The 27,776-nt window shown below is 48.1% G+C and overlaps 1 protein-coding gene across 1 annotated transcript; it reads right to left on the reverse strand.

Moving 5' to 3' along the window:
- Nucleotides 1-1,054: 1,054 nt before the first annotated feature.
- LOC144162518 (uncharacterized) lies at nt 1,055-27,337 on the reverse strand. Its single transcript, XM_077693086.1, has 8 exons — nt 26,903-27,337; nt 21,654-21,769; nt 15,657-15,709; nt 14,352-14,415; nt 13,141-13,277; nt 9,958-10,213; nt 7,852-7,950; nt 1,055-4,691 (listed from the first exon to the last, which is right to left on the reverse strand). The coding sequence occupies exons 1-8, from the start codon at nt 26,929-26,931 to the stop codon at nt 4,396-4,398; spliced, it is 1,050 nt and encodes a 349-aa protein (XP_077549212.1). The 5' UTR covers nt 26,932-27,337; the 3' UTR covers nt 1,055-4,395.
- Between the last annotated feature and the right edge of the window lie 439 nt (nt 27,338-27,776).

Consider the following 27,776-nt stretch of genomic DNA (forward strand, 5'->3'; position numbering starts at 1 on the left):
CTATGAAGCTCGTTTCACGTCCTTAACTAAGCAGTACTCCTGTCATCCTGCGTTCCATGGTCTGTTGAGCCAACCCGTTTGCTTTCAAGTTTAGTAAGGCAGCGAGTTTCCGTTCCATTATGTCATCCCCAGTAGAACGCATTGCTTGTATACCATTCTTTTGAGTGATAGAGGTAGCTTACTATTCATTACAAGTGCTTGCCGAGTGCACCCCAGCTTATTTACATCCTCGGCCAGATTTTTTCCTCTGTGTGGTGTTAACACTGACCTGTACAAGGTAGCTTAACTCTTCTACTTGAGCTACGGGGTCTAGTGTCATTAATTAGTACTAAACCCACAGCTTGATGCCAAACATGACGTTGCCTGGCAGAGTTCTCTGCACCAGTTGTGAAACTCCGCTTCAGAATTCGGGCCATGTGAGCACCCCTAGCTCAGACTGGCATGGCACAAAAACGAAACTTTGCCAAACATTTAATAACACAACCTAACAAGATAAAGCTTGCTTTACAAATAAGGGAAAGAAAATTAGGCAATACATACTTATGTTTCCACAATTTTCCTTATGTGACTTGCGGCAACAGCCGGAAGCATACTTCAACTTCCTGTCAACAGATGGCAGGCTAGTCAAGTAGCTCCAAGCTTGGCTTTGTTCGTACACAGGCACTGATTGTGGATTTGTATTTAATACATGGGGCCTGTGGGGAGTTTTGCAAGTAATGCAAACTGAGTAACTCTGGTTGCTGGGCATGTGATCAGGCTTAATTTGAACGCTACTTCACGTTAAGCCTAACCATAGAAAGTTGAGCCCAGTGTCATGCTTTCAGGTTTAACGTCACCACCTGGTACCAGACTCATTGCACACACTTTCTACCCGCTACGGGTGCCAGTTGACAACTGCAATGCAAACAGCAATGACTTGGCACGATAAAATAACTAAGCACAGCGACTCCTGCCAACATCTGCAGGCCACAGATCAAGCTTAGCGCAGGGCACGAACACCACACGATGCTCCCGCACTTGGCTGTCTTTGTGGGAGAAATCAACGAGGCAGCAGTACGAAACCAACTAGTTTATTACACTCAAAATCAACCTCTCACAACATTACCCTAAACATCCAAAACATGTGCGCACACAATTAGCCTAGAACTCAGGTCGAGAACTTAGTACACAAGGGGAAAATAGACGGTCACATTCAAGCCTAGAAGACACGAGGGACACGTGGCAGGTCTTCAACAGCAGCACAGGAAAGCATTGCTACACAACAACAGAAAAACAAAACAAAAAAAAAAAAGGCTGGATCGCTGGAAAGGAGAATCCACCGGAACACTGTCAGGGCAGGATGCCCTAAGGGCACAAATCCCGTCTAAAACTCCTCGTAGAACCACAAATCAACCCCTTGGCTCGGGTACAGTGGACCTCCTTGCGAATTAGCGCATGTCTCGATGAAAAGTGGCTAAAATGTTGACAGACAGAAAAAAAAAAAAAAAAAAAAAAAAAAAAACTGAGGATGTAAGCGGCATGTTTCGTTTTTCTTGCCCTACCCTTTTTTCGTCAATGTTCAAGGTGCATTTCACCAAGAAGTATTCCAACTAGCACAGATTAGGGCTACTGCATTGCGTCTTGTTTGCATTAGTTTCTCGTTGTCTAGATTTTAAAGTGAGCTCACAATGTACCGTCGTTCAGTGCACCGACATCTGTTTGCATGCACCTTGAAAGGCAGAAGCTAGCACTGGGACAGAAGTGGCCACAAGCACACATTTGCCGAGCACAGAATTGCCCGCCGTTGCTTATTCAGAACATGCGACGCCTATTCATCTCGGACAGCTCACGTCATGTGTGACGACTCTTGCTTTCTATGGACTTTCCAGGATTATTTGGGCTACAACGTGTTTGTACCAATGTTTTTTCAGTAAAAACAATGACAGTCTATCTTCCTTCTTTCTTTTTAACCAGGAAAAACAGCTGCGATATTTAAGAAACAGGACCTTACATATGCTTACTCCAGAAGCTGGCCACTTGGAGTAAAAAAAAAAAAAAGCTTGCTGAAGTTGCACAAGAAAATGTCAGACTGGTGGACTGGATCTGCATTGGCCTTCTACTACACCACACGATGGGACAATTAAGGGAATCATGTACCCGTGTCATTTTCAGTGCAGGATCACAGCGTGGAATTAAATCGGCAGCACACGCAACTGGCCTCAACAATTGGCTAACCTCCAGTGGTCACAAATTATTATGCCTCTAATCCATTGAAACTCATGCACACTCTAACTGCGAAATCTTAACCTCACTTTTCATTCACTGATCAATAAAAAAAAATGCGGGAGTTTCGCATGCAAATATCTTATTACATTTGAGCAGCATCCCGCGTGCTACTTATCCTAGTTTCATTTTCCCTGCATTTCCACTTTCTATGTTTATCCCTTAACAAAATGGTTAAAAACTGATTTATGACATGCAACAAAATCCTTCTGATGAGAGTCTCCGGAAGTAACAATAAATATTAATGCAAGATCTGTACCACCAAGAACTAACTAAACACGCCAAAATATACCACAAACAACACCTATTCATTTCCTCTACTTTTGTCTTTTCTCTACCTTGAAAGCAAGCATGCATTCTGGAAGTCCCAAAATTGCGTCCTGGTGTTTTCACTTATCGCGTTCGCCCCACAAGTGCATGGTGCTACGCAAACTGAATCTCTTTTCACAATCTTCTTACATCCGCAATATCGACTGAGCTCATCTTTTTGGCATTTATGAGGCGCACATTATACTATCCCTGTCACACAAGCCTGCCCTCTTGGCCCAAATACGCCCAGAAGCTCTGAAAGCCATCAGATAACGGATAGCACGACAGCGGAAGCAGCAGAAATGGTTAGGCAGCAAACCGAGCAAAATACTTCCACAAGAACAAGTCCTTAGGGTGCGTTTTTCTGAAAGTAGGTGCTGCGCTCCTGTTCACGCATAAATGACGTCATGTTCCACCTCCGCCAGTTAAAAAGTGGCCGCAAAAGCTTCGCCATGCTGGCCCAATGCGGGTGAACAATAACGATGCTGTTTACAGTTGTTGCCAAACTAAACTATGACTGTGTTCAAAAGTTGCAACGAAACTTGCTAGGGTTGCAGTTTTATCCAAAAAGAGCAAGCTTGCTGTAATATGCTTCACAAAACTTCAATTTGTTTAAGAGCCGTCTTTTCCCACCCCTTCCTATTATTGGTCACAGAGTAGCCTTAATGGTCAAAAGGTGGTGAGCTCTGTTTCGGACGTGAGCAGCCTTCTGAAACACATTACGGCTCTGGAAGCCTTTACCGATTACCCTACATAATTCGCCACGGAGTGAACGCATTTTGAACACCTGAACTTAGCTCCATCTACAGAAAGTACTTCTCAGGTTTGTATCATCCCAAAATTTGTACTATCAACCGCTATCGTATCATCTTTGTGACTCCTCACACAGTACTGGCATCAGAGGGGCCAAGCACTATCTTAAAACTGCCAGCAATTTCCCATGTGCCAAAGTGTGCATCTGGAGAGTCATCCTAACGAAAAAAACGGCATTGTGCGTTCGCAGCAGTACCAAGAAACTTCCATGTTTAAGAGTTGTGCACTATACATGCATGCGCGCGACCCCAGAACTGTTAATACAGCGTTCCAGCTAAACCTTACACTTAGACTGACGGGTCTGAAAACAGAGCCTTAGGCCAAGATTGTCCGATGAGGTTCAACTGCACCATGTTGGAACGTGGTGACATGAAGTTGTAAATCACTGAGTCCTCAATAAGCTAGCAGTGGATGAACAAAGGGAAATGCTTAGAACATAAAGGGCCCGCTGACTATGGTGGGTGAGCTTGATGCAGCAACGCATGCGGGAACAAGAGGCCCGCAGCCGAATGGTACAGACCGTGAGGAGGCCTGCCTACTTGGCGCCCCGCAACAGACGCTGCCCTTAGAAGTGGATTCCAGCGTTGTTGAGGAGGCCCCAGCCACGCTGCCAGTGTGGGAGTTTGTGCTAACAGAGGGAGAAAGAAAACAAAGCTAAACAAGCAAATGGCAGTGCTGCCAACAACACCTAACAGCACCGTCGTGGAGGAGTCCTTTTTGTTGCACCGGTGTTGACCCACTACGCGACCGCTGAGGGGCCCGTCGAAGAAACCACCGCCGCGGAGGCTTTCTTCCGCAGCGAGGGAAAAATGCAGGGCCGGGGGACAGAGGTGGCGCGTTACACCCACGGGGAGTTGACAGCCAAGGCTAGAGGAACGTGGGAGAGCCCAGAGATGCGCCCTGCCGTCTCCTCACGGCAGCGAATGGAAGACCGGCTAGCCGCCGACACGCGCTGATATGCCATCGCACTGGTCGTCTCGAGTCCGTATCACCACCGCGCCCGCGTTCGCGTCATCCGATGCGGGCGGCCCCCATGGCCCCGGCCAGGCGCTCCTCGTCTTCGGGCCCCCACGGCCAGATGGCGGCCGCCTGCTCGGGGGGCAGCTGCGGCCGGGCGGACGGCAGGGAGGCCGGCGGGGGAGGTGCGACCGATGGGCGGCCGCGCACGCCAGGGCCGCCGAAGGCGGGCGGAGGGCAGGAGGGGGCCACCCGCTGCCGCACGGCCCCCCAGCCGTCCGGCCCGCCCTGGTAGGGCTGGCCCGTGGTGGGGTCGTAGTAGCCCGGCGTGTACGGCGGCGGAGGCTCCTCTGCGCCATTGCAAGGGGGGGGGAGGGGGGGGACAACACGTGTGAACGAGAATCACACAGCTGGGCAAGTTGGAAGGCATCCATATTGGGAAAATTCAACTGCGCAAATACGCTGCACTCATCTGTCGAACATGAAAACAAGGCCCACTTGCAGCCAAGGTCACCAGAAAGAAGAATAAAAGGTGCGCCCATGTACTTTGTACAGACGGTTAACCAACGAAGCAGTAACGTGCGGCTGCTGTTTGCTCCGATGCACCGTTGGCCCTTACGACTGTCAGTAGACGCGAGGGTATGTCGCCAATAAACACGGCCAACTCTCCCCCCACCCCCAACTCCTTCCCAATCCAGTTCTGCCACATGTGCACCGGAGGTTATGCCAGAGGAGTTTTCTGCGTAACCGGGACCACCAAATTTTTCTTCCGCCTGGCCATATAAGCTTCGCTCTAAAAAACCCCCGCTGCATAGGTTTCTGAAACGATATTGGAATCACACAGGTTTCAAAATTACAAATGCCATTCCAAACACCGCACGGAGTTCTACCTATCCACAGGACAATTCTCAAGGGCACTTGAAAGTTTCCACATTCACCCGCCATGTTTTGAGGTCCCTACTGCTACCCAGTTTGGCTCTCACAACTGGGAAAAAATAATAATCAAAATGAATTTCAGAGTTAAACAGACATGTATGAGTGGGGCTCTGTGATTTACAGTCTTAGAGTGACCGCAGATAGTATGCGGGTAGTCTAAGGGTTCCCCACAACACACGAATAGGCGTGAAAAACAAATGCTGGATTGTTTCACAGGGAGTGCACACTGAACCTGAGACTGGAAATCGAAGTGCCCCAGTGGTAAAACTGATTAAGAATAAGCTATGTGGCTTTGCAAGGTTTTTTTTTTTTTTTTTTTTTTTTCACTGGCGCTGTCAAAAGGACAAAGTGACCTTGCAATCATAGATTAAGTGACAGAAAACTGAAACGAGTGAAAGGTGATTAACAACATGCTCTCTGAAAACCAAGTTTGCTCAAAAATAACTATTTTTTTCATTGTGGCATGCACATACTGCAGCGAATAGTACAAACATTCGAATTTCAAAGGCCTTTCAGAGCCTCAAAGATCGATGGTGGTGGGGCTCCTTTGACTCCAAAGGCATTTCACCCCAACGCCTTTGAATGACATCACGTAGCAGCTCAATGGTGGCACTGGAGTCTAATGAAGCTCGCCTCAAAGGCTAGCAGGGGCGTCAGTCTCCTTAATGACAGAGAGAGCATCTATTTTGCAGCTGAACAGAGACAGCAGCTCAAAATCACAATCACAGTTGGTCAATATGCTAAGCTCCCCGTTTCAGGAGACGCAGCGCAGGCTGCCATCTGTTGACAAGCTGGTAGCCCCCCGAGCTGAGGTCCTCAAAACTCTTCAAATTTGCACTGGTGTGCATACAATGAGCACACAGCTCAATGTGGCCCTGTATAGGTTGCAAGGAGTGGCCAACCACCTCCAGCCGACAACAGGCAAAGCGCCCAATATTCGGCTGAGCTATTGCGAGCTGATCTCTCTGCGGGCAGATGGTGCACCAACATGCCACTCCCAAAAGGGCATCCAGGCAGCACCCCACACTGGGGCAGTTTTTCAACTGGCTCCTACCAAAGAACTGTAATCGCAGCATCCTAAACACAATTCCGCCAACACAACTGCATGGAAAAGTGGCCTCAATTCAGAAATGTCAAGAAGCATGTCCACCCGCCTTCACCGCAGAAGACCTTTTGGTACTTCTGGACATTGCTTCCGGCCAGAGTTGACCCTATACACCAGCCACGCAAAACTCCGCTTGACAATCCAGGCTTGCAAGCCCCTTTGCTTCTAGCTGAGAGGCCAGCGTATGGGCACCCCTTGAACTCAACAACACACTTTGATAAACCAAAGGTTGCTTTTCCAATTGGCAAACACTAAATCGGAAAGTGGTTGCTCGTGTTTCCAGTTTTGCTTCTGTATGACTTACGGCAGCAGCTGCATGCATTTGAGCATTGCAGTGGAAAGTCGTTACAACAGATCTGCTTACAACAGATATTTGGATACAACATACTAATTTTCAATGCTTGGTTGGTCTTCCTATCTGTTACTGCAGATTCTGTTACAACATACATTCAGATATAACAGACCAGTTTGAAAGGTTAAGTCCACCTTGCATCTCTACAGCAGACTTTTCAAGTGCAGCAACCATTTATTTATTACGTATGTTTTCAGTTTTTGTGTTGCTACCTCACAGTTGTGATCAAATGAAAGCAATTTGAAACAATTAAAAATAATTGTGAATTAGTAGAAGTGAAACTTCTTGCAGCCACTTGCAGTATGCATAGGTGTGATGTCCTGGGAATCAAGTAATGGGATTTAGAATTTCAGTGCTATAGTGCAACAGATAAGATCATTATATGAAAGTTACCTTCATTAAAACAAAAAAATGTATGTCCTCATACATTATAGATGGCTAAATCTCCAAGCTTAGCAATGAGATCTTCACTTGCATTTCATTTATATTCATGTGAAGACAATGGAAATGCAAGTGTAGGTTGAAGACGTGAAAGAGAGAAATAATAGTATGAGTGAATCAAAAGTGGTGCCTTACAACAGGAGACCAGCAAATGTAAGAGTCATGCACGTCATTTTGCGACGTGCTTCATAGTGTCACAAGAGGATGAAACTACTGAAAAACCCAATTCATCCTGAAGGTTTGCTGGCCTAAAATACCAACCTGTTTAATTTGTAACTGAATCTCGAGAAATGACCAGCTTAGTTTTTTTTTTATTTGTTTTTAACAGTTGAAAAGTCCAAACTCTTGTTATAACAGACTTCATCCATGATTTCGTAAAAGTCTGTAGTAACAGTATTTGGATTGTTCATACTTCTATTATAGCATACTGAAATCATGATCACTATCATGGTCTGTTGTAACGAAGTTGTACTGTACTGCAACCTTCTGTCCAACAAGCGCAGAGGTCCAACAGCAGATCAGCTTTTGATACATGAAGCGTATGTGGGGTTCCACAAGTGGCGTTTTATAATGAGCGAGTGTGCTCCCAGCCTCTCCCGTGCCAGTCCACAGAGGCTACAGAAACGCCCACGGTGACCAGAGAAGCCCGGTGTCACCCTCCTCCTCCCTCACTTACCGACAGAGGGGCAGTGGGGGATGAGGCGGTACTGGTAGCAGTGGTACTGCTCCACCCGGTCCTTCGCTCGCTGCACCGCCTGCTTCATGGCGCCCGAGCCTGCAAGCAGAGACGTCTCAGCGCCATGACTGAACCGAGAGCACGCAGCAAGCAACATCCAAAAACTGAGCTACCACAGGCACATCAATGAGTTGTATGTACAAAACCTAGTTTCTAGGTTGATCACTCCTCTCGAAGGAATTGCCAAGTGTGGAATCGGATACTGCAGAGTGGGTCATGGGGAGGACAACAGTGCGACCGCACTTTCAGAACATTGGAGATGCTTGGTAGAAGGTCATCATTTGCACAGCCAAGGGTGAATCGGCATTGCCGGGTGCACAGTGCAGGCCACAGGTCACTCACTGCCCGTGGCCACTTATAGTTTGCTGTGTTTGCGACCGGCAAACCCCGTAACGAGAGGTGCACCACACCACAGCAGGCCCCCAGACAGTGCTGGTCAGCACCAACACCTTGCGACTCTCTCCCAAGAACCACAGAACAGCCAGAATACTAAGTGGCAACCCTGTGACGTGACCCAGCATGTCCGTTTGCGACGCTTCAGCGCCGACGCATCCGCGAACTTCTTTCTGCGCGACTTGTTTGCAAGGTTGACCGTATTACTCACGACACGGAGCAAGAATACCATATTTACTCACGCAATGAACCCACTTTTCCAGTAAATTCGGCATGAATTTGGGGGAAGGTTCATTGTACGGAAAAAAAAATTGCGACAGAATTTTAAAAGTTGAAATTCCATAAAATAAAGTTGCTAAGAAAAGCGCTGTACGAGCTTTACCATTTTCATAAAAAAGCATAGGTAATTACGTAATCAAATTTATTTTTTATTCCCCAGATGCTGTATTGTGGCCCCCTACTCGCCACGGAGCTGTCCTCCTCACAAAAGTCACTTGCAGCTTCACATTTGTTGTCGACCCACAGCGCATCGCCTTCCATGCCATGAAGGCACTCAAAAATTTTTTTTCCGACGCAGAAAAATTTCCCTTCTTTGGGCCCACGAAACACACAGCAATCCGTGTTCACTGCCCCAAAATATCTCATTTTCACCCGTAGCATACACACACACGTGCCCCCCAGCTGCATGGCTTCCATGTGCATCAACGCATGCTCCACCACCTTCAGTTTAAAATTGGTTGCGCAGCTCACATACTGGCCCATCGTATGGCGCGCTCCAGGAGCACAAATAGAGGCCGGAACACAGCTGAACAACAAGACCACGGAGCATAACAGCGAAGTTGCTGAAGAACAGAACGAGCAGAGGAGTGTGGAGTATGTTTTGTGCTTTGTTCGCACACTGCAACGTTTTTACGGTGCAAAAATGTTTTGCGTTCGGCAGGTGGCGCTCCGCAAGTGGGCAATTTTAAAATTGTGAGCCACGGCATTAACACTCACGTCTCCGGCTACGCTTAAGATTTCTTTGTCTTGGAATGCGTTTTTAGCATTTCTGCGCGTACTACAGCACGATATCAAGTTACTGCAATTGTCTACGGCATCAGCAACCACGCCGAGATAAAAACATACTCCCGCTGCATTTTTCGCTGGAAGTGACAAAACAGTAAATTCTCAAGAAGAAAAGTGGGGGGGAGGGTTCATTACGCGAGTAAATACAGTATATACAGGAGGCAAAACAGCCCATTGTGGAAGGCAAGGGGGAGCGCCCAGCTAACGCCACAATGAAAAGACTACAGGGCTTCGTAGCTGTGACGAAGGAGAGGGCAGTGGCATTTGATGGACAAAATGACAAGAGGCCACAAATCCTTTTGGGGCTGCACAACGAAATGCCGGCAGCGGTGGCCATGCAGTTTCTCCTCCTGCGACAGATGCTGCGGGCTGAACCTGCGCCAAGCGCTTGAGACGTCATCCGGCTGTCGCCCTGGGTCTACAGCCTGCAGCGCTGGCCTACAGATGCAGGCAGAGAGTGAGAGCACGATGGGAGAGGATCCTTCCTTGTTCTCTGTGCCTACGCGAGACTTTCCAGCCTCCTCGTGAGCCATTCGGCCAGGACAGGTGCGTAAGGAGGGCCCCCTCGCCCGGTGCAGGGCTGCTCACCAGTGTACTTGCAGTGGTGCGGGGCGTCGGGCATGACCTGGGCGATGTCCCGCTGGGCCTCGAAGAGCAGGGCCCCCCGGTTGGCCAGGGCCAGGTAGGCCTCGCTGAGCTGCACCAGGCCCTGCTTGAGCCGGATCAGCTTCACCGCCTCGTGCTCCTGCACCTTCTCCAGGGTCTCGAACTGGGCCAGGTCCTTGGCCCGCTCGGCCTGGGCCAGCCTCACCTCCAGCTGGCTGATCTCCTCCACCGTCGCCTTCTGCACCGCACCCGGCAGGCGCAAGGGCGAGTGGTGCACCGCTCAATCTCAATCGAGTGCCCAGCTAAGCTAGCCGTGTTACTGGTCTGCTCGAGAGCCCCTGGCTGGCCATTTATACTGGCTGAGAGGTATGACAAACAACTGTGTGCAAACCACCTGAGGGAACAGCAGGCGTGCCTAGCTGATGCCGGAGGCGCGATGCATCATCCCAACCACCATCACTTGTAGGCATCTGCACAAAAACTTGCAGTAGTGCAGGGACTGCCTTGGTACCTACCCTCGAGACTTGTCCCGTGGAGAGTGACAAGCCCCTCACACCTCTGGTATTTTAAAGGAGCCACGAAGAGAAAATGCAAGTTTGGTTCACTCAAAAGATTGTCTCGTTAGAATCGTACTGACACCACTTTTCAGGTAAACTTGGCTCAAATAAGCTATATAATTAGGAAAAAGGGAATGGCCATGCCACCCACCAACTCATTTCCCGCCACAGAACCCATGATGTCATACCAGCCAGCTCGGCGATTGGCGGAGGCCAGCGAAAGCAAACGCAAATTAGGCAGAGCTTGTAAGCTTGCCGAACGAGCTATTTGTGCTTAAATTTAGGGCACATTCTTTTTAAAGCAGTAAGAATCGTGGGAAAAACCGTAGAAGTTACGAACGCACACGTAAACATAGAAGTACCGATGCGTACTGCTGTTGGTACTGCCCGCACTATGCTTGGTTTAGATGCACAGGACTGCAGGGCTTTGGGGTTGTCTCAGATGACACTGGCCGATTGACGCAAGCAACGGTGTTTTACATGACCATATTTGTCGAGCGAGCAGTATGTTTCACGAAACAAGTATTTTCCCCCTGAACAAAAAGAAGCCAGGTTTAAATACAGTCAAAAACCAACCAAAGGCAGAAAACGGCTTGCCGCGGTGTGGTGGCGCCATCTAGGTTGACTAACGGTAAACAAGGCTTCCCAATCGGCTGCAGAGAGGCTGGTTCCCGTGATGTCCTTGTAGACTAGAAAAACGCACGATTTAGAGGGAAAATCAAAATTTTAACTTAAAGGGGCACTGACACAAAATTTTGAAGGTGAGATAACTTCGGAGATAGATTGGTGGGAACACATATACATCACCTGCAAAATATCAGCGGCGAATACAGCCTAGAACATATTTAAAATCGATTTTAAAGTGTGCGAAACGCAACCGAGCAGCCAGCAGAGGACCACGTGCAATCGACATCCCGAGGATATTGTGTAAATAAACAACGTCCAAGCACGTCACGAGTTTGTGTTTGCCGCTTCCGCACTGCCGGCGTTTTTCGCTGGCTCGCCCAGCTCGCCGCTCCAATCGGAGGGCCGGAGGGCAGAGCTTCTGCTCCCGAGAACGAACGACCCGATCGTTGTCGGCGGAGGCGCCGTGATTTCGTCAGCTCATCGGGCAGCTGGCCTTGACCAAAGTTCTACAGCGATTCCAGGCACTCTGTTTCTATTACTGTTTGTTACCATTGGATGCGAAAACGCGGCAGAGGCACGAAAAGCCCACTGAACTAGCCGCACAGTCGCTGTGCAGGTGGCAGCCACGGCCGCGAAGTGGCCCAGGCCGGCGCAGGTAGCTCGAGTGATAGCTTGTTACCGCTGCACGAAATTGTCCCGAAGTCCCGACCATGGTGGCTTACATGAGAAAGGAGTTAATGATGCGATGGCGGGTTGCATTAAAAATTGTCATCTGCACCGCTTACGAGAGCGGCACTCGAATATCCGCCGCAGTGCTAAGCCGAACACGTCTGTAGGCGGACCTGTAGGCAGACCGGCCGGCTGCTCCCAGCGCGCGTCTTGCCACCCACCGTCTCGAGCGTCGCGCGTCGTTATTTAGCCGCGGTAGCATTTGCACTCGCAGCGCCTGCGTCACATCCACGGTCGCTTTTTAATTAAGCGCCTCACAAGATCAGTACGTGGGTGCATTCGCAGAAACTGCCGTCGATGCGGATACGACAGTTCTACGTACGGCGGCTCTGCTCTGTGATATCCCTCCGACGGTCACGTGGTCAGCTTTGTTCACACAAAATCCACAAAATCCATCGTTTTGCGGCACTCGCTGAAACCGAAACTGCGACTGGCCGCATTGAAAATGCCTCTAATTGCCTCTAATGAGGTTTCTACAGGTTATAAGTAGGTCACTAGCTACTTATCGCAACAAAAAAAAAACAAGATGCAAAATTTTTGTGTCAGTGCCCCTTTAAATTGAATTATTTCTCAGTGAATGAAGCATCACTTGCATGCGGACAAGTGCTGGGGCCAGTATAAAACACGAAACCTTTCAAATAAAATAAACTTGTATTTCGTCTTCATGGCTCCTTTAAAGATGCAAAGGGATGTTAAAGGTGTCTTCACACGTGGGCTGTTCTACTCATGCTCACCTTGCCTAAAGCTATTATTTCCAACCACAACAACACAGGGGAAATGTTGAAACATTGAAATTCAGTTGCTTCATGCACCAAAGCTACACCACGACACCTTAGTGGAGGGCTACGGGTTGATTCATGCTAACTGAAGATCTACCATGTGTCGAAATCTCCACACAGACAATTCATTTTTTGCCCCTAGAAAGAAAAATTGCCACCACAGCTGGGATCAAGCCCTTATCCTCAAGATCAGACAGGGTTAACATTTCATAAAAAAATAATAATAATAAAATTAAAAACCTCAAGTACACAAACCGTCCAGGCAGTCAGAGACCCTTTGCCAATTTCACGCCCCCATGCCGCTGCCCCTCCCAGAAAAAACACCCCCTACGTGAACACGCCCCCAATGTGGGTAGGACTAATCTTTCCTTCCAAAACGGTTCTCTCAAGGATGCAAACCGCCCAGGCAGCTGAAGGACCTCAGCCCCCACTTCCACACTGCCCCCCGCCAAGAAAACTGCGTGCCAGTTCACCTTGGCGGCGCGCTTGAGCTCCTTCTTGATGCGCAGCTCCTTCTGCTCGCAGGCAGCCAGCGCAGTGCGTGCCTGGTCCACCTGCTTCTCCCCCTCCAGGATCAGCTCAAAGTGCTGCCGGAAGCTCTTCACCTGCTCTGCACACGGGGGAGGAGGGGAGGACGTCATCACCATTGCGGCACATCTCCCGTCTTTTCCCCTCGCTTCCACCAGAGACACATTGAGAAGGAAGCCGGCCACCACCTCACGCCCTGCAGCACAACGCCCCAGCTGCCGAACCACCATGGTGGCCGCTCTTACACGTTAGGTAACCGATTAAAGTCACACACCATCTACCTGGAAAAAGGGTTACTCGCTACACTCCAGTTGCAAAACTCCCCCCCACAGGTCCCACATATTTAAAGCCAATCTGCAGTTGGCCTCCCTCCCCCCTGCTCTGGGGGCAAGCTGACTAGCCTGCCATCTGTCGGCAGAAAGGTGAAGTGCTCCCAGCTGCTGCCACAGGTCATAAAAAGAAAAATCGTGGAAGCGTAAGTAAACACATCGGCTAATTTAATGTTGCCTGATTTGAAAAGCAAGCTTCATTTCATTAAGCTGCGCTGCTAAGTAAACCTTTGGCAAAGTCCACTTTTTGTCCCTAGCTGGGTACCAATGTGCCAGCACACTTGCCCCTCAACTTCAACAAAGCATGGGTGCTGCCCGCGTTCAGAAATTTAGTTTCCGAACTGGTGAACAGTCAAGAACTCTGAGCAGTGTACCTCGGCTGCTGAACCCCCACGGTGGCCGCTCTTATGATCTTGACACATTAAACAACCAATAACAGTAATAATAAACAAAAATCAAATTTTAGGGGTTTAATGCAGTGGTCCTCACCACGACTGGCCTGGGGAACCCTTTTGGGCTAGTGAAAGTGATGGGGGACCCCACGATGGAGCACAGGTTGATCGGTGTCGTGACGTCCAACAATTCGCACTCACAGCTTACATCGCCCACACACTTATCCAATTTTTCTGCTGGACGTTAATGACATTAATCTTTCGTATCTCATTGAAGTTTGCGATAATATTGTTATCATTGTTACCAGTACAAGGCAGCCTTTTTAATCGAACTAACTTGCTTTGCGGCCCCTTTAACCGAAATCCTGCCAACAGTTGGGCTGGGTCGTGCGCTCCCCCGGCCAGCACACTCATGCGCCACACAGCGCCACTCACCCACAAAGTCTTTCTGCACGTCCGTCCAGAGTGCATTCAACTCCGCCAGCTGAGTCATGACATCCTGCACGAGGGGGAGGGACCACTCATCTCTCGTCGCCACAACAACGCAACAGTGCTCCTGGTCACTTCACAAGGCAGGCACATTCACCTTAGCAACTCTCCTCAGATTATATTCAGATTCGGAGCCACTTATTTATTTACCTATTCTCAAAATTCACTAAAAAATGTAAGAGATGTTCGATTGCCTCACGCTCATTACTCTGGTAAGATAACAGCAAGCATTGAGTTTCATACAATACCAAGAGAAATCTGGTGGTAGCGTTAACGCGAACTTCGAAACAGTGCTTACACTTCGATGGGAACAATGGGTAGTAGTGGAACCAGATTGTGTAGGCTCGAAACATACCTCTAAATGCACGTATTGTGTTTTTTATAAAAAAATATTTATTGTGCGGTTCGCTGCTTACCAATTACATTGTGCACAAGAAAGTTTGTCGCTAAAAACTGGTGCTGTGCTAAATAAAACAGCACGTTTAGACAAAAAGCAGATGTGGGGTCGAGGAGGTTTTCAGAGTACGTTTGCCATTTGCTGCCAACTACAGTGGGACGCGACTTCTTTCAAAACTGTTAGTAAAAGTTTCAACACTCGCAGTTTTTTTTTTTTTATTAAGAAAAGGTTTTGTGCTCCGAAAAAGAAAGGTACCGTTTACCTTTCGAGAAGCTATTTTAGCCGGAATTTTTGAACTTTGTCAAGCTGCGTTCCCATCGGCCGCCTGACCGGCTGGTCGGGCCATCGGAGCCATGAAAAGTGTGGCTGCTCTACCGAATGAGCGGCGCTGTGGCAACTCCTAATTCGCAGGTAAATTCGCCGCATACAACGCAGTCATCTATGTTTTCGTGCTTGCTGTGCCGGCTATGAATTGATAACCCACCCTATTCGCGACTTTGGTTGTAGAACGTTCTCACTCAGAGCAGCGTCAGCGTGTATGCGACATTCAGTTGAAGGAGAAACGCAATTTTGACTGCTTATTCCCAACACCCCGCACAGGCAAAGGCATTCATGCGAGACCGTGACGAAAACAAAACTGGCTGCACAATCTAATCCGATCTAATCATAGTACTTCCTGCGAAGCCATCGAGTGCTAATCCGAATCCACTACTACCCACCACGTCTATCGCAACGGACAATCGCAGCGCCAGACTCCTTCTGAGTTAGTACTATGACAGCAACGGGAGGTTCTCTTTTTCTGCCTAAATTTTCCTGGTGGCTTGAACGAATAGCGTTGGCCGGTCAAGGCTTACCTGGATGACCCGATTCTCGTCTGCCTGTGCCCACAGCACCATGTCCTGTGCCACTGCAAGAGGAGAAGGAAAGGGGGATCAGCCAATTCCATTTCTGCCTTTCGCAGCCCTTCTTGGAGAAAAAAAAAAAAAAAACAGTTCCGGGAACAAGGCCGCTCCAGCTAGGCTATCTACGGCAGGTTTAAAAGCAATATAAAAAAAAACTGGGCTATAAGCCAAATGAGCATTTTTAATTCAGGAAACACCAATTTGAAGATTAAAACAAAAAAAAAAAAAAAAAAAACCTCGAGGTACAGAACAGTGGGGCACCAAAGCAAAGTAAAGAAAAAATCGATGCAAGTGAGGGAAAATTCCAAAGTCAGTGCGACACCAGAGTTCACCGTACAAGGATCAGCGACCTGCAAGTTGTGCTTGGGGCTGTTCACAGCCTTTCCGAAAGTGTTGTCGCCAAAGGATGCCCCTCCCCTGCCGGGGGGGGCCCAAGAAGCCTCTCAGCTCAGTGGAACAGCTAAGTGACACCGGCCAAAATGTTTTCCTTGTCTGTAGACGCAATGCCTGGGGCGGGTGTCCAATTAGAGAGAGAGTTCCTTGAACATATTGCAGTAGCAAAAACAGAAAGAAAGTAGGCCAATGTATTCACGTAATCACCAACTAGCCCAACCTTCTACCCGAATGGGCTCAGAGAGCGCTCTCCAGAAAACTTTGCGGCAACCTCAAGCACACGACCGAAACTGACGGATGCGTGCTCGCCACAAACCCCCGTGGTTCAGAGGCAGAGGTCGAATAAGTGGATGCCAACCACTGCTTTGGCAAAGGCGCCAAGAACATACTGTACGCCAGCTACAGTGGCAAGAATGCCAGGATTTAAAAGCCAAAGCGGAAGGAATCAGGCGGTCTGTCAGCAGCGCACTGATAGGACTCACTGTCAAAGAAGTCGCCAGGTCCCACTTGACCTTAAATGACAAGTGGCGCTGAGCTGTTAGGAACCGAAAATGCAAATTGCAAAATTTGCACTGCTAAGCCACTGCAAGCCCATTAATATGCTCACTTGATGCTCAAATACAGACGTATGCTTTTTTTTAAGCTTGCTAATTTCCGTGCTCATATAAACAAGTTCAAATAAAATTAAAAAAAAAGGGGGGGACAAAAACAGCGCCAGAAAATGTGGCACACCTTTCAGCAGAAAATGTGTTACCCACATGTTTTGTCCTGAATCAATTTACGTGTCTTCTACGCTTACTGGATCTTGACAACGAGTGCAGCCCTCACCAAGCTTGATTGGATCTCTATTCCTATTCCCTGCAATGCATTCTCAATACTAAGACGAATTCGAAATTATATCGTCACAAGACAAGCTTCACCATAAATACAGTGAATTCGCCTGTGTCGTAAAATGTGCTGTTAATTTGAAGGAAAGGTACCTTTCTGGCTTTTAGAACTGCCAAAAGATGGGGCAGTATCTCTTTTTTAACTACTAACCAAATCTTGGTGGGCCCCCCCTTCAAAAGCCTTTGGGGCCTTTGCGTGAATATGTCAAGAGCAAATATTGCGTGCCATAAAACATTGGTAGGATTAAAATCTTTGCTGAAGAAATGCGCTAGAGAACACCCAGCAATTTTCCTCCAGAGTAGCTTTTAACCCACCGTTGTTTTCGACGACCACCACTTTTTTTTTCTTCTTCCAATCCAGTTTAACTGATGTCCCCATGCGGATACTGCTTTACTTTCCAGGATATTTGAAATGAGATTTGCATGTTTCAACATACTACGCATCAACTACTCATATTACTGCTTTCCCCCTTACCCCTGACTTCATCATCTTTTGGGGATGCAATGAAATGAAATATGCAAAAATAAAGTGCATCGCAGCAAAACACAGCAAACAACACCACCTGACCCAAGCAGCTCCAAAAACTTGGCATTTCTCACGGCCTATGCCAACTTCCCCCTGATTGTTCAAACCATGCCATTATTTGCATTGAGCTACCATTGCAACAAGATGGCCATTCCGTTCGAAATCAATGATAGTACCCAGCAGGGGAAAAGTGTTCACAAGGCTTCACGAAGTGCATCCGTTTCGTGAAATACGGGACACACTTCACGGAAGCTACACAACTTTGGCTCTTCACGCCCGACCTTAATTCTGCTTTTCTTAGAACCTTCGCTTCTGCGCAACTGTTCTATTTCACACGTGATATAGGCTGGCGCTGCAGAATTAAATTAATCTTTTCACGTTTCGTCCACGCAAAGAGCAAACTTACACCTATCAAGCACCGAACAACTCCACCCTCAAAACATTTCCCCACTAACGCGCTGCTGGGCCATATATCGCAGTTCTTCAAACGTTTGCATCTTCGCGTGCGAGTTCAGCATGTACAGACAGCGATTTTCTGCACTGAGGAGGAAAATCCCCACTTGGAGGTTCAGAAATTTCCTATTTTTAGCATTTTTTCCACTGCAGGTTTGTCAAGAATTCCCTGCAAAATTCCCATCGTTTTCTTTCGGCAGCTGGTAAGTGTTACGCGGTTTCCTGTTCGGTTTTGGGCGTCAGCCAGCGCCACCCGTGTCTAGTTTACGTAGCGTTCCGGGTGCAGACGCCGTTCAGAGAATCAGAGTTCCAGCGTGAACGAAATTCTACTACATCCTCCGCGCAGCCAGCATTTGGCTATGAATTTCACGTTTTGTGCCCCCCCCCCCCCCCCCCCCAAAAAAAAAAGCTCACTGTGCATGCTGAAGTTTTAAGTTAAAACTGCCCGTATGAAAAAGGACTAACATGTTGGGAAATTGAGATAATTTTAGCTCAGCGCCGGGACTACTGGCACCATCTCTCATTGACAGCATGCGGACTAAGGCACATAGCATGCGGACTAAGGCGCATACTGCACAGGAATGCATGCAAACAGCCTTGAGCCCTTCAGCCGCTGCCGCTTCACGCATTACTTGCTCGTTGTCATGGGGCATTTGTTCCTCTGTGCTCCCTCCTGTTTTATTAACTGCACTGGAAGCAGTCTCCGATTCTTGAGGCTCGCGGGAACACAGCTGTGGATATTTTAACGTGTAACCGGAGAAGTTTTAAGGGATCCTTTTAAAAGAAAACAAAGCAATAAATGATGCAAGATCCGGTTTACAGACATTATTTTTCCTCTTGTCTCCACAACTCCTAAAATACCCTGCCTCAGTTAAAGATTCCCTTTTTCCCCTTTTGGCTAAGATTACAGCCGGAAATTCCCCGAAAAAGGGAAAATTCCCCGCACGGAACGCCACCGCGTACAGACGATAAAATTTTGCGGCAACCTGTTTCCGTCCGCTTTCGGGGCAGCAAGCGACACGCAAAGTGAGGCGATCAATCTGGGCTCATCATCAGCCCAATCAATGCATTTATGGGACAAGGTTACAGTTACACAAAAAAACGATGGCGTGTGCACGCTTCCGCGGGAAAGTGTCAAACCCTTCAAGTCTGGCCCATTGTTTCCACGATGTCGCCTCTGTGGCTTACGTCAGGCAATGAAAGAGGGGACGTACGCTTCAGTGCACACCAACGACTCTCAAGGCCAAGTTTAAACAAAGAACGGTCGGGTAAGGCTGGGCCAACGTCTATCCACCCAAGTTGTATGCGTGAACGGTGCATGCAGGCTAGGTTACTCCCCCCCAAGACTGCTGAAACAGAGTGCAGCAAGCTTTTGGTTCTGTCGTATCAGGAAAACAGGCAGGTCTAATGCCATGCACCCTACCTTTGCCCACTATGCCTGAACGGCTTAGCGGACAGGGAAATGTAATCCAGTGAAAATTGAGAAACTGTGTTAGCTGAGGCTCTGAGAAACTTTAATAATGACTCGCTTTTGCATCAACAACAGAGAATACCTTCACGTATTCTATCCTGCATGTCTACATTGTTGTATGTTAATAACCAGGGTTACGATTAGCGGAGAGATGAATTCACTGTTTCTGTCTTTTTTTATGAGTGCCATAACGTAATGCAGATTTCTCACTCAGCTTTATTTACTGGCTGGCAGCAGTGCTCAGTGACTCCCAGGTGTGTGAGGCTGCATTACAAGACACGCAACTCAGCCCCAAACCCAGACTTGCAGCATCAGGTGCTGTTTGGGGCAAACCCCAAAATCGGTTTGTAGACACTGCCAACCTCTAAAGATTAGAAAAAAAAAAAAAAAAAAAAAAAAAAAACAGACAGTACGGCAGTATCCAAACATGCTCTGGCAGGAGATAATTTTTTGGGAAGAGAAAACATTTGTCATTTCTGTGCCCTTTTCGCTGCAATTTGAAAATGTCCAAGCATACTGGGCGCCTATGCAATGATAGAAATGCACTCCAGAAATTTTTTAAATGCAGAGCATTTCTTAGCCTCGCCTCTTCCTGCGTCGGACGGCGTCCACAGCTCCGCGTCCGCAGCAGGTGCGCCCCTCCTCCTTCCCTCCTCTCTCTCAAGAGCAGCTGGCGAGCGCATGCGTCTTAGTCAGCCCGTTCGCTCCGTCGCGGTCTCGGCGTAACAGGTGCGCGATAGCAGCGCGGTGGGGCGTGGAAGGGTGCGCGCTGCTTGCGCATGCGCGCTCTCCCCCCCGTACTGCTCTCCCTCTACTGCGCACGCTGCAAATATAAAGCGGCTAGCGGTCGCTCGTGCTTCAGTCACTGCGTTGCTCCTTCCTTCCTTGGTTGACGCTCGCTCCACCCTAACGCGACTTTACTCTCCTCTCTCTACCCCAAACCAACACCAACGCAACTACGACCCAACTACCCACCCTAACGAGACTTTACGCGGCGTTAACGCCCCCCAATGCTCTGCATTTACTCGTGTTCCCCTCGCGGGAAGGCGCGGGAATTTTTTTTTTTCTAAGTCAGGCAACTTCAGGGGGCCCACTGCTGTTAAAACAACTTCCTGTATTAAGTAAACTCTGTGAAACTTGTCAGTCTAGCTGCTTTTCCACTTATTTCAGCGTGCCATTATTGCTTGTCCAGCTGCTTTTTTTTCCCACTTATTTTAGCGTGCCATTATTTTTTTGACTAAATCAATTAGTTACCAAGGTAATCAGGAATAATTAGCCATTTTAGCAGGAAGAATAGACAAAACAGTCTTAGTTATAAAAGTGTAATCCTTATATTTTCCAGTACTACGAACCCTGGTAAGTGCAATAAGAGAACGCCTTTTGACCCACCGCTTGGAACTAATTTCAGAGCTCATTAAACTTTGGTGGCACCAGTGGCAAGGAGCCATTCCGAATGACCATTTCAAACGAAGTTTAATAAGCTGTAAAACTAGTTCCAAGCGGTGCATCCAAAAACAGATTCTCTTATTGCGCTCACCAGGGTTCATAGTATTGGAAAATATAAAGATTACACTTTTATGACTAACATTGTTCTGTCTATTGTTTTTGAAAAAATGGCTAATTATTCCTAATTATCTTGGGAACTAATTGACTGACTCAAAAAATAGTGGCATACTTGAAATGAGTGGGGGAAAAGCAGCAAGACTGACATGTCTTACAGAGTTTACTTACAAATTAAAAGAAATTGCTTTAAGAGCCATGTCCCCCTTAACCTGGGTGTTCAATCTGCCAGTCAGTTTTGGGCACTTCTCTTTCTAGACACTGATTCCCCTCTGTCATTCTTGAAAAAACAATATCTCCCTGTTCCTTCCATGAGAACCCACTGGTGCAGTTGGTCCCCATTCAAAAGAAACACTTCTAAGGACGTCCAAGAGAAAATTTGGACTCGTCACTAAGTGCCTCGAATTTGAACTCCCCTCTGCGCAAGGAGGGGAAACAAAGGAAGAAACTTAGGGTTCATTTCAAGCAGAGGCCTCATCAATGAGAAGGCTCCACACAATTGAAGGTTTGACGGAACCTGGTCTGGTCGGGTAAAAGATTCAAGCCGAAATGCTTTTTTTACCTTTTTAGTCGGTGATCACGTGTTGTAAGCTATAAGAAGGCTTCACACACGCGCATGCACAGGGAAGGTGTTGAGTGGATCGAGGCGTCCCCCTCACCTGCATTCTGGGCGGTCAGAAAGGACTTCATGGCGAGCCGGACGTCTCTCAGCTCCGAGATGACCAGGTTGAGGTCGGCGTGGCCACCGTTGAGCGCCTTCAGCCGCGCACCACTCCTGCAAGGGGGGGAAGACCACCTGACCACTCCAGACTATTGTGTGTTGATGCGCAACCCCACAACGGCCAACAGAGTCAAATTTTTGTCCCACCGCTAATTTCGGTCAGGTTCCCGAAATTTGCCGCATCAAGTCAATTTCCCAGAAGGAAATCTGGAGCTAAAAGCAGACGGGCCCGTAAACGAATTTCACCTTACACGGCATTGGCAATACGACAGAGGGAAATGAGAACAATTTTACACAACAACCTGTGACCCTTCAAATAAAGCACAACGATTGCAAACCATCCCCTTCACAATGTACTACAAATGAGGTAGCAGTTTTAGTGCATCATGAAGAAAGGGCAACGTGTCGTAAACAATTCACAAATGTCCAACTTCATCACGCCCTGAGTGCAGAAAATTAATAAGCACCCACATCACATGACAGACTGTATAAACAACGCATTGGAAAAAAAAAAAAAAAACCAGGAAAGAACAGCAATGAGCAAGAGAGGTGCAGAGTTTACTGGCTGTGACTTGAATAAATGTAATTTGTCTTTCATTTGGCACCCCTGCCAAGTGGGGGGTCCTGAAGTGCACCTCCCCCATTCCGAATCACCTTCAGGACATCACAGAACTCCCTTTGCGTGCATTTAAAATGCCCCAATTCATAAAGCGCCGGTACTGAGTCGCCCATGAAACAACCTGCATCAACACTCAAACTCCGAAGAGACCTTTAACTATTCCTGTCCTTCCAAACCCTCCACAAAAGGCCCCACCACACACAATCGGCCTCTTCAAAGCTCCTCCCTTGAAGGCCCACGAAAGCAACAAAGCGTTCCAATGAATGCTTTGTGTACAGTTGGAGCTGCTTTTTTGTTTTTGCCCAACGCACAACGCGGACAAATTGTTTGGGTTGCGGAATGTGACCTCGTAGTTTCAAAACTGGCCGCGCTATTTTTGGTATCAGCGGGAAGGAGGGCTCTCGGAAGATTTGCATCGCTGCCATTTCACCAAAGTGAAGAAGACAGTTGCTTCAAACACACAAAGGACTGTGTGATAACCTACAGGGATAGCCACAGGGCAGGGATTTGTGCAGTTACATTCCATTGGAATTCCTCATTCGTGGATGTACTATTATGAGCAATATGAAAGGGAACACAGGAACGCCTAGAAAACACCCTCAGACCCAGCTATGACTGATATGCAGCGGCCGCCGTCGGAAACAGAGTGGAAAGGGCGACGCTGTTCTTGCAACTGTTCCCATTCCCGCCGTGCGCCTTCGGCTGCCCGCAATGCCATATTATCGGTGAAAGGACGTAAGCTGCTGCTTAGTAGAAATGCCAGCGTGGTGGGAGTGCCAACAGTGAGTGGAAGAGCGCCCTCCTTTCCCCCTTTGGCTTTCACAGCGCCATCCGCGTATCGCTCAGAATCTGTTTCGAGGCTCTTTTCCACGCGTTCCTGTGTTCCCTTTCATATTGCTCATAATAGTACAAGTCCAAACGCTGAAAATTTGACGCATTGCTTGTGTGCGCCATCTACGCTGAATATGCAATGTCTTCCACTCAATAAACGCATTCGTAGTGTGAAAAAAAAAAAAAAAAGGATGCAGCGAAACTTTCATTAGTTGCCTTCAATTGAGAAAAAAGTTGCACTCTCTACGACTGCTCAAGGATGTGGGTGGCACTGCATATTTTCCCATGACATCCCGTGCCCTTGATTAATTACACATGCTAATATGTGCACAGAAGTCCATAAAAAAGGTGACAAATTTCCCTTTCCATGCCTTCCACCATGGCCAAGCTCTTTAAAGGGGCCATGAAGACAAAATGCAAGTTTGCTTTATTCGAAAGATTTCGTGTTGAGCTTGTCCAAAAGCAAACAATGCTTTATTCACTGCGAAATTATTCAATTTAACCTAAAATTTTGATTGCACCAAAACGTGTGTTTGAGCGACGTTTGCAATGACATCATAAGAACAGGTCTTTCAGCTAAACTTGATGTGGAGTGGAGACTTGTTTACTGTTAGTAAACCTAGATGGCGCCACCAGACCATGGCAAGCCGTTTTCTGCCTTAGGTTTGTTTGTGACCGTATTTAAACCTGGCTTGCTTTTGTTCATGGAGACAACAATCGTTTCGTGAAACACGGTGCCCGCTCGACTAATATGGTCACGTAAGACACCGTCGCTTGTGTCAGTTGGCCAGTGTCATCTGAGACCACCCCAAAGCCCCGCAGTGCTGTGCATCTAAACCAAGCATAGTGCGTGCAGTACCAACAGCAGTATGCATCAGTACTTCTATGCTTACGTGTGCTTCAAAAGTGCTTACGTGTGCTTTGCCATTTAAAAAGCAAGAATTTTGATGAAGTTCAATATGAGTTGGCCTGACAGACTGAACACACTGCCACTATCTACGGTCTTGATGTCCGTAACACCGCAAAACTTATCGCATCGTTATCGTTCGTGCTGTGTGTGCAAACAGTGCCCACTTGTCCGCTATCAGCAACCGAGTTTCTTCGGACTTTTGACGTCCCCCTCTCTGTATGCTCCAAGCACTTTCCAGTTGTTGAAGCGCGAGATAAAAATAGGATCGCCGTAAACAGGACACTGCACTGCAGAGCTTGATTGTCGCCTCGTACAACTGCCAATGCAAGCTCCTTTCTTGGGGACCAACCTCACCCAATAAACGATTCACTAGTTTTCATCCACAGCCACGTTTGTCCTTTCCCATGACTCAAACGTGCAAGATTTGCACGTATGAGCAGTGACGCACTGGACGCTTCACGCCCACTTCACACTGTAGACTTACATTGGCTTGAAAAATCAAAACTCTCACTTGGTGTTGTATCAGAAACACGTTCAAAGCAGTCGTAGTACATCTGGACTACTTGGAACACACATACATATACATAAAAAATGTACGCCGAGTCTATTCTTCTCACGGCAGCCATGAGAAGTACCTCCCCAAAATTCTAATGGCAATCTGTGATTGGCTATGCATACCACCTGGAGCATCAAATATCCCTCGGAAACCACTACTGCCGGCTGCTTCACTGGCATGGTGGGATAGTGCCAGCTTTCAGGCGGGAAGACTACAATTTCAATTCGAAGAGGGGTTTGTGTGTTTTCAGAATTTGGCAAGTTTTTGCTCATCCACCCTTTCTCAGCAAATTTTTTTGCAGTGGGGTTATTTCTCTAACTATCGTGCAGTTGACGCACAGTATGTCTACTTGGCTGGATTGGGTCAAATCTCAGACAGGTGGTCCGCAGTGCAGGTGGGTTGGGTTAGGTTACGTTGGGTTGAGATATTTTAGGTTAGGTTTACTTTGTGGAAACTGTTGGGAGAAATTTCCCACGGTAATTCTCACAGCTGCAATGAGAACAGACACTGCCAAAAATGTACGCAGGAATATGTATGTGCACGCGTGTGAAGTTCAGAAGAACGACGACGCAGTTGAAGAAATGGGTTCGTCGATTGGGGATAAAAAGACCATTCATTCATCCATCAACCTATGCACATCCATTGCACAACCAGTGCCTCTATCAAAATAGGAGGTATCACGAATACTCAATCAGAATGGCCACACCCTCCTGTTCTGGTATGACTGGTCTAAAATGGCGAACTAAAAAAACTACTACTAAAAGCGAGTTAAAGTATCGGTTCACGTGAACTTTGTTCTGTTGGAAATTTCCCATTTCATGTTCTGGTTCACTGATCTTGAAATGCCACCAGGAGAAAGATAAGGGTTTCCTTATTTACAGTACGTTTGAAGATTAAAATAATGCGTTTTTGTATAAAGGATTTTTGCAGACGACAGATCACCGATTGGTTTGAACCGGTCTTTAGCTCTACTGTTACAAGGGATATCGGATATAACGAACTAAATTACCCTGCCGATACTACTTTGTCATAATGAGGTTCAAATGCTCTGGCGTTGTTTCAGATGGAACACGTAGAAGCTAGTTTTGTGTCATCTAGTCCACAAGACAGCCTTATTCTCCTCTTTTTTTGAGCACCAAAGTGCAGCAGTTTAGCGCATTTGGCAGTCTTTTGAACAACCTTGAAAGAAGAGAGCTTTTCTTGCCTGAAAGAACCCACACTGACTACTTCGGTGTCGTTTAGTCAGGGCTCAACCCTTTCAAATAAATAGAATAAGTTAAAATGAATAGCAAACGTGGCCCAGAACTTGTCCTTTTGGATGGAAAGAGAAAAAAACCCATGCGCCCTTCTCTTTGCTCGCTATCACGTTATGGGGAGTTGAGCTGAGACAAATGCAGCTAAACAGGTTCCAACCGGCTCATCAGCAGGTACCAACTACCCTTCATATTTTCCACATTAAAATCATTTTCACGTTGAAGGGAACTAAGGGAACTTGAGAGACACCCCTCCGTCATGGGCACAGTTCTCTATGGCATGTGGATCTATTTAACAAAGGGACGAAAAAATAGACACCCAGCCAAAAAGGAATTGGCCTTCCTGTGAATATGTGTGTAAAACTTATTGAACCTCGACGCATCACGTCAGTTCGGACAAAATAGCCTTGCGCGTGTGGTGGTGGTAAGGGGAGTAAAAAAAGTTACGCCAAACACGCTCCGAGCATTACATTACATTAGCACCGCCCACTGCACTGCAAAGCGACGCCGACCTAAAACGCGTTGCCTCGTTGAGAAGGGTTGGTTGAGCAGCTCGTTGAGAAGGGTTGGCAAACGAGACCGAACGCCGAACCTGAAACGGTCGCCGATAGCACGTAAGCAATGCTGCGAGTTTTACCTCCCGCAAGCTGCCTCGCGCGCTGCTACGAGAAGGCTGAAACAAGAATCCATATCTGTAGAACTACGAGGAGGATAATCGCGAGTGTCGCGCGCGCAAGCGGCCTTGGTTAAATCTGACGAGTGCGGCGTATTAAGGACGGCTGGGCCGGGCCCATTCATTTGCTCTGCTTTGAAGAAGTTTTTCGGATGTGTTCCTTGCGGGGCTTCTGCTCAGCCGGCGGTTATGACAGCCACTCTTGGGCTTGGGCGGTCGCGCGTCGTTCGAGCATGGGGACACTCGCCAGACGACATGCTTGCCTGGCGCTACTAGAAGGCGTTTTCTAAGTACGTATCCAAAAGCAAATGCGCCAAGAGGCGCCAACAACGCTCGCAAACTCACCGACGAATGGCCCGACTGGCTCGATCCATGGCGAACTAGTCGACGACGGGCCGCCGGCGAGAAACAAAGGCCCTCAGGTGAGCCGAATCCCCACTTGGCCGCACCGGGAGTGTGACGAAAAAAGCATTCAAGGTCAATCCCGGCTGGCGCAACCAGCAGCGTCCTGCTGGTGTGGGCTCCGACGGGTGCAATCAGCTGAATGCAGTAGGCCTAGCATAGATCACGCCGACGCCGCAAGTCGCGCGGACGACAGAACACAGCCGCGGTTTGCGACGCACAGCGAACAGCCGGCGCAGCACTCCACGCACCGCACGTGCATAATCGCGGCGGAATGCCAAACTATTTCGCGTTGACGGCTTCGACCACACACGGCAACGACAACAGGCCGCAGCGCTTGCTTGCAGCTGGCACGACCACCTACACTTCGTAAGCCTGTCCGATCAGTGCTCGTCTACGCACAAACGCCGTTGCTCCTAGTTCACGCAGTAGCCGCTAGGTGCTCTCAAAACATCCACGCTTTTGCGGCGCTTACCATCGCGGCCAGTGGTGTACTATCGTTACTATGGTCCCTAGAATATGAGCTAGTCTGCCGTCCGCGCGCCTTCTCTATGGGAAGGCGAGTCAGTAGTATCAGCAGTATCAGAGTCCTTCAATGCTTTACTGGTCACGAAACTCCATGCGCGCGCCACTACAGGCGCCACCGCCGCACGAAGGTCATCCAGCCGCCGCGCGTGCGGCGTATTGGCCAGCTCTTGGCGTGCAAACGCTCGCTGCTTTTGGTGTCTGCGCGCTGATTAAGTGGTGTCTGCGCGCTGATTTTTTTCGTAGTAGTTAGCGATGAATAGTCCAGTTATTGTGTTTATCACCTTCCTTC

This window comes from Haemaphysalis longicornis, unplaced genomic scaffold (genome assembly GCF_048455015.1).
Source record: "Haemaphysalis longicornis isolate Haplotype H1 unplaced genomic scaffold, Haemaphysalis longicornis Haplotype H1 scaffold_12, whole genome shotgun sequence".
NCBI classification, from domain to species: Eukaryota; Metazoa; Arthropoda; class Arachnida; order Ixodida; family Ixodidae; genus Haemaphysalis; species Haemaphysalis longicornis.